Raw genomic sequence first — 14,151 nt, forward strand, 5'->3', positions numbered from 1 at the left:
CGAAGATAGCAGCTGCATTTCCATCCCGAAGAGGCGCCACTGGATTTCTATAGAAGCGTGAAAATTCAGGTGATTCCACGCCGCGCTCGTGACTCAGGTGCTATGAGTCACCGCTGATATCATCTCGCTCATTACTGCCTCAGTGGCACGTTGGCCTCTCTCATCAGAACTGAATATAACTTGGCTTAAACATCAACCGCGCTCTCGTGGTAGCAGAGCGGAGGATTGAAAGAGCGCCCGTGAGATGATGGTATTCGTGCTCAAGGCTATTTTTTTGAGCTCCTCTCTTTGTATTATCTAATTATCTATTAATCAGCCGCAATGTGTTGAAACCAATTGTTTGTCAATGTGGACATTTTTTCTTCTCGTTAACGAGCCGCATTGTGTGCTGTAGGTACAGGAGAGGTTAGTTGGGCTTTAATCAAACATCGGCTGCCTCTGGGGTCAGCAGCAGCTCCAGTTACACTCTTAATGGTAAACTAAGTTAAGAATTCTTCCTACTAAATCAGCCTAATTTAAATGTGTACTTCCAGAAGTTCACCCAGTGCTGCTGCTGCTTCCTGATAAAATCCAACAGCTGACTTGGATTATTTCACACCTCTAGACTACATTCAGAGCATGTTCAGACCACATTTTTTTGGCGAACTCCTCTTTTTTTACTGTGCCAGGTTGGGTCAGGATTATCCTCCCCTGCCAACTCACACACAGACACCACAGATGTTTAGTTGGTCTATTTTTTTGTCCACTTGGAGGATGTGTCTCTTGTACAGAAGTAGCATCCTCTTACTGACAAAAAAGGACAAAAAGCGCATCACTCAGTCTCTAGCGGACCCTCTTGTAGATGTGGAAAGCATAACGCTGGCCTTAGGCCCGTGCTCGCTATGTGGCGGTTACCAAGGTTGTTGCATGCCCCGCGCTCTGCCCGGGTACCGAGACTGCAGGGAACGCTGTTAAAGGGCATCGGGGAAATAATAGCACTCTGTCAGCCTCTTAAAACTCATCAGCACATTGAGCTTTTTTATAGTGACCATGTGAATATGTAAGAGCACCGGCTTTCCAGGAGCATGTAAAATTCCCCCTTACTCGGGTTTATTTTGCGCCCTAATTAACTTGGCGAGGCCAGAGCGGCACGCACGGCCACAGCAGAAGCAGAAGCACGGTCAAATGCAGGTATTGTCGCACGATTAGAATTAGATTCAAGGCAGGCTTTGTTGCTAATTGATCAGGATGAGTAATTAGTGTATGCTAAGTACACATAATGAAGCTTAAAGTTCCTTCCACCAACTATCTTTTAGTTACTCAAACTCCTGTTTACCTGCATTTGTAATGACATGTCCTTGACTGATTTCCTGTTGGGAACACAAAAAATGCAAGAGGACATTAGTGGTTAAACACCAGGGGGGGAGGCCACAATGCCAAATTAAAGGGCAGGAGTGGAGTGTGTACTTATACTCTCTCATGATGTGCTCTGTCAGCCCTGCTGCTTATAATGGCATGAGAAGGGCCACTTAACTCGTAATCACTTCTCTCTCCCCCTTTGGCTCTGTCCTCCTCTCTATCTCCCCCCCCCACCACCCCTCAACCCCTGATTTTCTCACTGTCGGCTCTGATCTCTAATCATAAATGAACTGTAGATCAAGAGCAGGGACAGTGGTCCACACCCCCGTCCCCTTGGCTAGGTTCATGTAATCACAGGGCTCTTGGCAAGTAAGAGGCCAACAAGCCTTTGAATGCGAAATGACTGTACCTCTAATGCATCAGCCATCTCAACTCTGAAGAGCCATTTTTCTGGCAAAAGGGGGGGATATATCGCAGGTAGGAAATCAGGTCACCAGCACCACCACCATCATCATCATCTTTACAATCATTATCTCCTTTCTCATCCAGCAGCGTAATTGAAAGCGGGACCTTTTATACAATTATTTTCATTTGCTGTACGTCACCCACAAAAGGGAGTAGTGATTCCTGGCCTGTTGTGCACTTTGACTCACCCCACCCTCCTAAAATACTCTTAGCAAACACACACACACACACATAGATGGAAAACCTAGGAGGTGCAATATGCATTGTGGAGAGACACAGGTCAGCCATTCTGGCACAGGCCTACCTGTCAAGTGCTGCTACTTGTGCCGAGCTCTGCTAATGGACCGCTAATAGAAGTGAATGTTGCACTGTGAAGCTCCCCTGTAGTTGAGAGTGTCACACAGGGTGATTAATGACACACTCTCCTCTCCTCCCATGTCCGTCCCTGTCCTCGCTTCATATCTCGCTTTCACCCTTCTCCCTCTCTCCCTCTCTCTCTCTTCACTTCTGCCTCCAGTCCCCTTTTCCTCTTCACTCCTCACCTCTAATCTGTCGGTGCCTTTTTTTTTCTTTTTTTTTAACGTCCTTGCGAACTCCTTCATCTCACCACTTCTCTTTCGTCTGCCTCTCCGGAAAAGAATCTGAAGTCATTATTAAACTCCCCCCTACGAGTCAAGTTTAATTGCAATGCAAAAGTCTAGTTTAACAAACAAAAAAAAGGCACGGAAACATCCCAGTATAAAGCTTAAAAGGAGGGGAAAAAAAGTTTAGGTGTACTTCACTGGAGGAGTCATCACTCCAACAGGCTGGTCAGTGAGCAAATAAGCAATAAAACCTCTTGGGAAAACCAACTTTTATAGAGCAACACTGACGGGTCGTGTTCCCTGAATTGTTGTTTGGAGATTTTAACAATCTGATGAGTAATTTACATTCTGTTTTTTATATACAAAGTAAACATGATGTGCTTTGTGGGCATACTTTATCCAATGGAACACAAGGATTTCTCCACCAGGTTTACATGGTAAAGGTTCAGAAACAGGAAAATGAAAGACAATATGATTTACAGATGAAGTCAAATCTTTTTTATATATATAGATATATTTTTTGGGCCTTTTGCCTTTATTTTAGAGCAGTAGAGATAGACAGGAAAGGGGGTGAAGAATGGGGAGAGACCTGCAGCAAAGGGTTGTGAGCAGGAGTCGAACCCACGACCACTGCATCGGGGAACTATAGCCCCTGTTCATGGGTCGCCCGCTCAACTAGGTGAGCTATAGGGGCGCCCTGAAGTCAAATTCTTTAATTATAATATAATTGGGCCGTCGCTGTAGCTCAACTGGTTGAACTGGTGCCCCATGTACAGGGGCTATAGCCCCCAATGCAGTGGCCATGGGTTCGAATCCCGCTCATGGCCCTTTGCTGTAAGTCCTTCCACCGTTCTGCTCCCCTACTTTCCTGTCTCTCTCTTCACTGCCCTGTACAATAAAGGCCAAAAAAATAACTTTAAAAAACTAAAATAAAATTAGAATCTTCTTTCTGGTGGCCAGTCCAATGTTTCTGACAATCTGGACTCGTGACCCAACCATATTAAAAACCCTCACTACCGTTTACAGTCACAGTATTTGCCTCCATCAGCACAGCAGATATCCTCATCCACCAGATGAGTACAGAACTGTTCCCAGCCTCCCCCCCAAAAATAGCTACCGCGTATATTTTTTGCTTTCATAACAATAGTATATGACATCAAGTGGAGCAGGGAAGCAAACTCAGCAGCCACTTTTCACAGTAATTATCACTCGCTACCACGCTCCGTCTGTGGCTCAGCTAGCAACCAGCGTGCAGCTCTGACCCCGCTCAGCCAAACTGTGTACACGCTTTTTTTTCCCCCCTTTTACTTTGCCCTCTTCCTTCACCTATCACAACTCAATCTTAATTTCCTTCAGCTGCACAAAATCGTTTGGCTTTAAATGTGTCAGTTCACAAACGCCGGCTAAAGGCCATCATAGGAGGTAATTTAGAAGCACTGCTCCTTACGCACAATGCGCTCATTGTGGGCCTGTTTATATAATGACCGCGATGGTTGTAATGTTAGCAGGCCCGAGGGAAGCCTGGTAGAAAAATAATGATAAAAAAAAATAATACACATTCTTTCAGCAGCACACACACATCAGTCTGAGTGTCGGAAAAATGGCAAAAGTCCTACTGTGCCACTGAGTCACGATACTTTAGAATCCATATGCATTAAATATCCTTTAACTTTTCCCTCCATAAACAGCCCTCGGAGGGCACATCATCATCAGAGAGTGGAGAGGCAGCAGAGACAGGAACATGAGGGGAAGGAGAGAGCAGCACTGTGGAAAAAGTGAACCAACCCCAGGAAGGCCAGCACCCATGTCCACCGCCGAGCACAGAGACGCACTATATAAATGCCAGTGTTAAGGTCAAACGAAATGAAATCGAGAGCGAAAAACACCTTTAAATGCAGTTTTCTACCTCTTAGCACACTTTAAACTCCGTGTCTCAGTTTGCTGAGCTCCTCCTTCAACCAAACTGTGGCTTCACTGATGAGTCCCGTCTCATGAATCCTAATATTTCAGATCCGCTCATTGGAACTAAAAACACGTGCGTATCCTTTTTTTTTTATTGAATTAAGCATTCCATATGTTCCCACAACAACATCCTCCATCGACTTTTAAAAGGCAGACGAGGACGTCTCCGCCGCTGCCCTGGAAATAGTGGAAGTGCATCTGTTCTTGCACCGAGGGTTTCCAATCAAGCTACTGTCACCGAGCTCTCAGCTACCTTTTCTGGCAGCTCCCTCGCTTATATCTGTCTCAACCTGTCTCCTTTGTCAAGAGTTCAGCACGTTAATGAGCACTCTCATTTTCCCAGTGCTCACAGGGAATGAGAGAGTCCTCTCAGAGTCAAGAAAAATAAAATAAAATAAAACAAACCAGATGAAACGCGATCGCAACTATAGAAAAAATATGTTCAAATGACTGCAAAAACAAAATGTGCCGGGTTGGAAGGGGGGCTGGCGTGAGGAGCGCTGCCTGGGTAAAGCGAGCCACTTTAATCACCAGTAGTTTTACACTGAAGAAGTGACTCTCCAGCGATTTGGAAATGTGTAGAGCTCATCAGTGCCCCAAAATAGCGAGGCCCATTAATTAGGCTCAAACAATGTTCTCCTGCTGTATCGACTTCTTAATGGACAGAGAGGAACCTTGTTCGTATTCCCCATCTCGTCAATGACACAGAGCTCTCTGGGGTTTTGGAAGGGGTATTATGTCATCTCACCCTGCCCTTCAGAAACTGGACCTGTGCTGTTTTTTTTTTTTTTTTTCACTCTTCCTCTCCCTCTTTTGCTCATTAACTATGTAGGAGTGAGATGAAGGTCTGGAGCTGCTAGATAAGGTTGCTCACAGACCTTCTTCCCTGTCTGGGATGTGTGCTTAGACCTGGAAGCTTGTGTTGCTCACATTCAAAAGACATGTAGTGGTTCACGACGTTGCTGTAGTTTTTAAAAAATGCGGCCCAGAAATCTGCTCATTCTCCCTTCATCTCATCGTGTCATTCCAGAAAGACAAGACAGACCACCTACCTTAATTGCAGATGCACAAACACACATCGGTTCCCCTCAGCTCCCTTTGTTTGACTGACAATCTCACTCAGGAGAGCGCAGATTAAGTAAATGGCTTCAGGTGCTTCGGCATTATCTCAACGGTTTGTGGAGCTGACAGCTACTAGGGTTTACGTCTCTCAACGGGGAAGCTTCAGGAAGAAAAAGGCTGAAGTTTAAAACGTGCCTGAGCTTTTGTACGGCGGGATAATTACTACTCATCAGTCAGAGGTGTTCTATTGGAAATGAAAATTGCCTCCAAAACTTAGCCACTGAGTATTGAAGAAACACTGATTATACCCGTCCTCTGAAAATCAAGACTGTTTAATCAATTACTAGCTAGACTGGGCTTTATGATTCATCAATATTGGAGATTTCACTTTAGAATTAAACTATTTATAGATGTGCCAAATCACCAAGAATGAATGGCGGTGAATCGATGAAGGTGCAGCTTTCTTTGCTTCATTAACAGAAACCTCAATTACAATTTAAATCACATTTCTTTTTAAATCTACAGCAAATAATCTATATTATATTGTCCTATGATTCAAAAGAATTTCCTCAATATTTTGCACATCCACTAGCATGTTTAAATGTGCAAACTGTTCAGTGCACTATATCTTTTTAAAGGTTGGGGGAGATGTAACAGAGCAGCCACAATATGGGCTCATTTATCTCCAAAGCTCTGGAGCAGTCATTCTTTATTCCTTTCCTGTGATGACTGTTTCCAAATGTCCTATGAAATCAGGAATTTCCAATCCCTGAAATGAAACAGCAATTATTTAATCTTTTTTTTTTTTTTCCAGAGAAGGCTTCATTAGATTTTTTTTTTGTAAACCACTTCTTTCAGAAGGCCTCCTGCTCTGATTCAGGCTACAAGCTTCTATTTGCGCCTTTATCTCTAAATACAGCTCCAATGCCAAAAGGTGGGTGAACTGTATCTCTTCTTTTTTAAAGTGTGACTGAAAAGAATTCAGGTTTTTTTTTTCTTCTCCGCTATACACCCCCGCTGAGGCTTACAAGACTTTACAAAAACTTTTACTGAGAGAGAGAGAAAAGAAAGAAAAAAAAGGCGAGTTCACGGGTCAAGAATACACTTTAAAGTTTTACCTTGAGCCGCTCCGATATCCAGCAGGAGGAAAAGCAAAAGCCAGGACACGGTGGGCATCTCAGGGGAGAATCTCGGCGCTCTTCCTCCCTCTCTGTCAGTTTGTGCACCGAAGCCCATGATGAGGAGTCAAAACTACGCTCTGAGGCAAGTCCGAGTCACTGAGAAATTGCTCAAATCAAACGCGCACTGTGGTCCCTCGCCGTGGCGCGCCGCGGTCCAAAATATCACCCTTCACAGCCCCCGGTGCGCAAAATCACGCGTTTGCACGAAATATATCCAGCGCACTGTTCTTCTTCCTTTTACAAACATGTGATAGTTTGCGGAATGAAAGGTGGGTGCATCGCCCTCCGTCAGGGGAGGATGTTGCATTTAAAACCTGCCTCCGGTCGCTTTTCTCTTTAAAGGTTCACTTGGTTCGTCTAGAGGTGTGGATCGATGTCTTGATGGCAAATTCATGCTCCCCGCACAAAACCAGAAGTCCTCCAGCTGTGTCCGTCTCCGTCCAGCCTTTTCCACGCGTGCAGCAGAGAGAGAGAGTGTGTGTGCGTGTGCGTCCACCGCGCCTTGCGCTCCACTGACGGGACTGAGCCGAGGGAAGGAGCCGTCTCTGCGGGCCACCTTGCTCCTTCAGCCAATCCAAGTGCTCCGGCAAGTGGCGGCGCTGTATCAAAACCTGGCCCGGACAGCAGCGAGGAATGGATGGCGTCTACCGGCTGGAGGACGAATGCAAGTCTGGGATTCAGTGTACATGGCAGTTATTGACGTCAATGATGCCTTTAAAGTAGCTTTAATGTCCAGTGTGGCGCAAAAGTAGAGAAACGTAACCTCGCTGTTTTCGGTGGTGCAGCAGCCTGTGAAGCCTGAGCAAGAACTGAGTGTATGATGGTGGAAGAAATAGTCAGATTTCAGTGAATGAACAGCAGGACTCTGAGAGATAAAGGTGCTAAATGGAACCACACATGGGTTTCACAGGAGTGTCATAGAGGAATGGGTTTGAAGTTCTTTAAAGAACCCACGAAGGTGCCTCAAAGCTGTTGGTGTTCTTTTAACAGCCTACATGGTGGTCCACCTTTAACAAAAATGATCTTTTTCTGACCCATTAAGGAAGAAGTTTGTGTTTGAAAATAGGGCTTCATGATTGTTTAAGTAATTTTTAAGCAAAAAAGAAAAAAAAAGTCAAGTGTAAAAAATTACAGCATTTCTGGGTTTCTTTCATTATAAGACATTTAATATTTTGGACTGTTGGTCAGACAAGATGCCAAGTTGCAATTTGAGAATTGTGATCTGCATTTCTTGCTGTTTTCTGATGTTTAAAAGACCGATTGATTAATCAGTTAGCTATGAAAATAGCAGATTAATCCATAATGAAAAGTTTTCTTAAGAACTGTTTGACAGCCATTATTTTTCTGAGAGTACTATGAAAAATATTCCAATAGAAGTAAAAGTCTTTCGTCCAAAACCACACTTACACTGTAAAAAGTGTATGTGAGCTGTACGTAAATAAAGTACTGTTTCAAATAAGTCTCAACTATTTTTCTACCTTTTGGATTCTATCGACTCATAATAACACTCTGTCCCTTTAAACCGATATTCTAATTTCTTTAAAACTGCAAAAATTAGGTTTACTGTTCCTTTAGCATTGTGTGCATGACATAAAAGTGTCTTCACGTTTTTATGGTGCAAATCTGCTGCTGTTTTATTCTAGTAGGATTACAGAATGAAAACAAGTCTGATGACAAAATCATGTTTTAATTTCCATTTGGGTAAAGCGAATGGTTAAATTGGAAAAATTGGAAAGTTCAAGTTGACTTTCCTTAAAATAAAGCTGCAGCAATGCAAACTGTTCATTTGTGAGGAATCAAATAATACATCAACCTCAATCCAGTGACATTCATTTTCTTTGTTAACCTAATTCAGATCAACTTAATTTCATTGTGTGTTATCAATTTCAGCAATTTATTTAAATTGGTCCAACAATTCTCTCAAAGCACAAACGAATCTACATGTAGTGATTTATTAAAAGTAAAAATAGTGGGTCACTGATCAGGATTTTTGGGATATAAACCATCAGAGAAGTTCTAAAGCAGCTCAGGGGGTTACTCAAACAACTCCGAGGCATCTGAAACATGAGACCTAACCCCAAACAGACACTGCTTTTGTGTCAAAAGTCAGAGAAACCAGTATCTAAACCACAGTATTTCCCTTTCAAATGCGGCGCAGTTGAAGCATATAAAGTAGCAGAAACTGGAAATACAGTTAAAGCCGCGGTAGTGTAAGAACTGTGTGTTATATTCCACCCCAGAGTCCTGCAAACAGGTGCTTCCGTTTTCTAGTCACTCCATGTATTGAGGACATAAATCGTCATTAATTTAGCACAGGCACTGCAACAGGAAGGCATAATTTATCTGACTGGGGCCCTGCACTTGCCCTTGTTCTGGCCACTCTAATTGTTATTTAGAAGTTGTAATAGCATGTCACAAAACCTGATCAATAATAAGCTCGGCCTAACAGACACACCTTTGAGCACACATGCACACAGACAAAGATAGGAATACACACAACTTTGGCTTTGCAGGGGGAAATTTGTTCCAGTGATTCTGATAGAAGACTGATGAGTAATTACATATGCATGACAGATGTCTCGGCAATGCCCCCGACACCTTGTGATTAATATGAAATATGAACTTGACACTATCTCTGCACCAAAATGAAACTTTTAAAATATGAATCTAATTTAGGAAGCTTTCTCCTGCCCTCCATCTCCATTTTTAATGTATGGTGATGTCAATAGGCAGCTGGCATTTCAGTGTCAGGTAGGAAATTGCTTTTATTCTTGACTCAAACTAAGATGGGAATGATAGTTGTGGTTTCCAAATATATCATACAACATAGTTCACACAAAATGCACAGTACGTGTTTGATGCCGTATGAGTGTGTTGTGACCCTCCAAGAATCACCGCCCTGACGTGGTATGGAGATTTGTGTGCCCCTGTGATCCTAGAAGCTGTGTGCTTGGAGGCAACAGCTCCTGATAGTGTCTCAAAAGGTATATTGGTCCCACAGGAAGGGCCAGAGGGGAATCCAATTCAAAAAGCCGTAATGGAACACAATTTTCTGAGCTGCATCACCTAGAGTGGGTTGAGGAGACGAGGGTGTCAAGTAGAAGTGGAGTGGAGTTGTGCTGTCACCTCCAAATGATGGTGAGATGGATCGGATGGCATGGGTACTGCCTGGCAGACCAGACAAACCCAATCATACAGCTAGGGTGAACCGGGAGAATCAGGCTGAGGTCCATGTCTGTGATGTCTTCAGCTCCCAACCCCTGAAAAAGCTCAAGGTGCAGATGAGATTTGCCCTGTTAAGGTCTCTCGCCTTTCGTGGCTTGTATCAATTTATTCACTGTTGCATCGAGGTTGGGGATGGTCTCTGTGGACCAGGGTGGCAGTTACCACTTTCAGAAAGGGGGACCAGATGGTATGCTCCAGTTGTCAAGGCACTCCGCTGCTCAGCTTCTCAGGGAAAGCTTTTTTCCTGGTGAGCTGGAAAGGAGACGGACTTCAGATCCAGAAGGAACAATGCGGATGCTGCTGTCCTCGTAGAACGGGTTCTCATGGTCCTCTGTGTTTTCTGGAGAAAGCTTATGGCTGTATCTCTCAGGAAGTCTTGTGTAGGGCACTGGGGAGTTGTCGCTGTGTCTGTATTCTCTACAGGAAGTCAAACACATTCCCAGTTGGTGCCAGCCTCCGAAGGGGATGTCCCTTGTCAGCGTTTGTGATTCTGTTTGTGATTTTCAAGGACAGGACTTCAAGGCACAGCCGGGGGGAGGAGAGTTGTCTGGTTTGCGGATCTCAGAATGGCTTCTCTGCTTTTTGCAGATAGTGTGTGATCTGCTGGCTTCATCAGACACTGACCTTCAACACTTACTGTGGCAGTTTGCAGGCAAGTGTGAAGTGGCTGGGGCGGGAGTTAGCACCTCCAAGTCTCCGATTGCTCTCTGCTGGACAATGGTGGATTTCTCCCTCGGGGATGTGAGTTTCTTGAAGGAGTTTAAGCATCTTGGGGTCTTGGTCAGGAGTGGTGGTAAAATGGAGTGGAGACTTGAAGGCAGTTGGGTAATGCAGGTTTTGTATCGGACCACTGGGGTGAAAAGCAACCAGGTCAGACCAATGCTTTCAGTTCACCAGATCATCCATGTTCCAACCCTTGTGGATAGTGAGTAAAACAATGAGATTGTAAATACAAGTCTCTCTCTGGGCTCACCCTCAGAGATAGAGTAAGGAACCAAGCTCAGGGGGAGTTTAGAGTAGACCTGCTGTTCCTTAATATAGAAAGTAGTCAGCTGAGGTGGCATCTAATCAGTATGTTTGGACACCTTCCACTGGAAATTGTCGGGTCACATCCAAGAAGGGGGCCCAGAGGACAAACACACTGATAAGATTATATATCTCATCCGGCCTGGGAGCCCCCCAGAAGGAGCTGGAAAACATGGGGAGGGGGGATACGTCTAGACTGCCTTTGCTAAGTCTGCTGCGATTATGAGCCAACGGTGGATAAGGAGCTAATGGATGGAGGGAGGAGCCCTTTATTCCATTACACAGAAGCGTGGATTCAACAAGGTTCTGTAAATATTCCTCAGGGAGCTTTGGTCAGGAGGTTTGCTGATATCAACACATTCCACATCATCCCCAACGGTGCTCTGTATTGTCGAGATACGAGATACGAACAATGGGAAGAAAACTGACGCCATTGCCACGTTCCTGAAACAATCTTGATGCAACGTGTGCACGTGAAACGCTATCGTTGCTGCGTGCATCCATAAAGGCCACATCCTTAACCAGTCACCGGGCACAAATATGTAGATATGTCACAGCACAAGCCAGGGTTTTTTTTTTCAGATTGCACTTTATTTTTCTGCTCCTCAGTCATCCAGTTCTGGCGGTGCTACACACAGCCTCATTTTCCTTGTTCTTTGCTGACTGGAGTGGAAAGTGGCGTAGCTCTCTGCATCTGCAGCCCATCCAATTCAAGGTTAAATGATGTGTGCTTTCTGAAATGTCCTTCTGCATGCTGCCGTTGTACTGAGCTGTCATTTATTTGTGGCCTGTTAACTTGAACAAGTTTTGACATTTTCCTCTGACTTCTCTCATGAGCCTCTGAGGTGCTGATTTTTGAAAGCAGCCAGAGTTGTCCTGAGGGAGTCAGTCAGCTTAAATCATCACATCCTTTCTAATGGTTTATCGGGTTAGTTATGGGAAGGCAGATCTAAGCTTTCAATTCATTTTATGTCTCATTGACATTAGACAGAAAAAAGTTAAATCACACATAATCACATACAGCTCTAACTAATTTGTGTTTACGCTTTTTTTGTGGCAGCACATAAACAAAACTGCTGCATTGTCTGTTGTTTTTGTCAAAAGCTGTTTGGTTTAAAATTGTGTGAACTTATTAATTCAATGCAGTTGAGCGTTTTAAGCTTAGCAATTACTGGATGTATTCTAGAGGAGTGATATTTTCTGTAAATAATGAAACAGATTTTTTAAAGAGGAGGGTAAACATTCATGTAATCTCAAGCATTAACTGCTGACCTGTGTGAGCTTTTGAGAAGTGTTATGTGTGCCAGGAAAAGAAAGCCAGAGTGTATCACCTCCCCAAAATGGTTAATATGATCCTTTCAGCAAATAACTCAGCACACCTTTGTCAGGAGAGAAGGTTTTTTTTTTTTTTTTTGCCCGCAGAACTGCTACTAGATGGATGTTTTAGTCTCGCAGGAAACTTGACACCGTAGTCCATAACAACCCCAGGAGGACAGCTAATTCTGAGATGCTGGAAGTGGAGTGTCTGGCACAAACAGCTACAGCAGGCTAAAAGTCACTTAAATCAAATGTCTTGCACATTCTGGCTTTCAGTTTAAGTTCAACTAAATCCTGAAGTTTATCATGCATGCCTTATGATCATGTTTTATTTACATCCGACTCACTGTCTGAGTCACTCAGCTTCTGGCTTAGACTGGATGGAATCTCTAAAGATGGATGCTGAGACCGTGTGTACTGCATCCTTATTGGTCCAAAAAATAGTAAAGTGAAACCTCAAGTTTATTCCTAGAAAATTAAATTACATGTGAAATTGTAGTATTCTGTGTCACATTTGTACAAGATGACAAGTAAAAGCATGTATGTGGATTTTCAGTGGTTGTATATGAAGGGGAGGGAAGCTGTGTTGACCAATGAGAAAATCTATGAGGATGTAAAAGATCTCTGTAGGCAACTCACATATTAAATAGACTGCCGCTAATGTAGCGCATTTCTACCTTAGCGGCACTCAAAACGCTTTACAATGTGTTTCTCATTCACCCATTCACACACATTCATACACTAACGGCGACAGAGCTGCCATGCAAGGTGCTGCCTGCCATTGGGAGCAACTTCAGGTTCAGTGTCTTGCCCAAGGACACTTCGACTGTGGAGGGGATCAAACCGCCAACCTTACGATAAGAGGACAACCACTCTACCACCTGAGCCGCCCATTAACACCACTCAGCCACAACATTAGAATGTGTATAACGTCGATCACCTCTTTACAAAGTTCTGCTGGAAAACCTTCAGTCCTGGCATTCACGTGGATGTTTCTTTGACACGTACCTCCCACCTTAACATTGCGACAGTGGAAAACTGCTCGGAGATGGCTTGAGGAACACGACAAAGAGCCCAAGGTGTTGACTATGACTCCAAGGTTGACAGATTTCCATCCAAGCAAGCAGCTGCTGAAGACACTGAAAAAAAAAAAAACAATCCGTTGAGGTTCTAATCAGCAACCAACCAGACCCAGAGGATCCAAATGTCCCAGTGCCATGACCATAGACCAGTGGGTTAAAGCTGTTCTGGTGGCACAAGGAAGAGAACTACACAGTTTTAGGCAGGTGGTGTTAATGTTGTTTAATGTGATTTAAGACCAAACACAACCAGTACTTCAGCCTCAACCATGATAAACATTAAACCTGCAAACAAATGACACCTTTGGCCTTGTGAGCCTGCTATAATGATGATGTTTGTATTGTACTGCACACCTAACTGTATCCTAACAGAGCAGCTAGTGCAGCCGTAGACTCATAGCCAAACTGGTCCCCCTGTCCTTTGTTGAGGAACATGTTTCCCAGCACTGTACATGTCAGACATCTCGTACTCCTGCTGAGCGCTCACAGGACCTCTGCCTCTCCCAGCAGGCTGTGGATCAATTAGAAAGAGCGACAGACAGATTGATAGGCAGACAAACAAACAGAGGACATATGCAGGCAGACTGATGGTAATGCAGAGGCAATCTAATGCTGTTTCTATGTGGGACCCCCCCACCTCTCCAACTCCAACCCATCCCCTCCTCCCACTGCCACACACATACACACAAATAGGCCCCGGCTTCTTTCTAATTTTAAAGATAAACATCACAGAGTGAAAATGGAATTGGAAATTAATCACAGCTATAAATTAAGTCACCTTTAGGGGTATCCGTCTTCCTCATCCACAGAGTTACAGGTAGCAGATAGCGGAAGTTACTCTGGGTGCAGAGCTGCAGGATAGAGAGGAATTTGAATTATGACAAATGGCATAATATGATTTGCACACAAAGC

At 44.0% G+C, this 14,151-nt stretch overlaps 1 protein-coding gene across 1 annotated transcript in view; it reads right to left on the reverse strand.

Annotated features, from left to right (window-relative positions):
• unc5cb (unc-5 netrin receptor Cb) overlaps positions 1–6,699 on the reverse strand; it is a gene marked incomplete at its 3' end in the record, with an annotated part of 77,507 nt that extends 70,808 nt beyond the window's left edge. Inside the window, exon 1 of the mRNA XM_008287802.1 lies at positions 6,530–6,699. Coding sequence (XP_008286024.1) covers positions 6,530–6,647 — 118 coding nt within the window. The remainder of the gene's footprint in view (positions 1–6,529) is intronic.
• Positions 6,700–14,151: the final 7,452 nt, after the last annotated feature.

This window comes from Stegastes partitus, unplaced genomic scaffold (assembly GCF_000690725.1).
Source record: "Stegastes partitus isolate 25-593 unplaced genomic scaffold, Stegastes_partitus-1.0.2 Scaffold521, whole genome shotgun sequence".
In the NCBI taxonomy this organism is placed as follows: Eukaryota; Metazoa; Chordata; class Actinopteri; family Pomacentridae; genus Stegastes; species Stegastes partitus.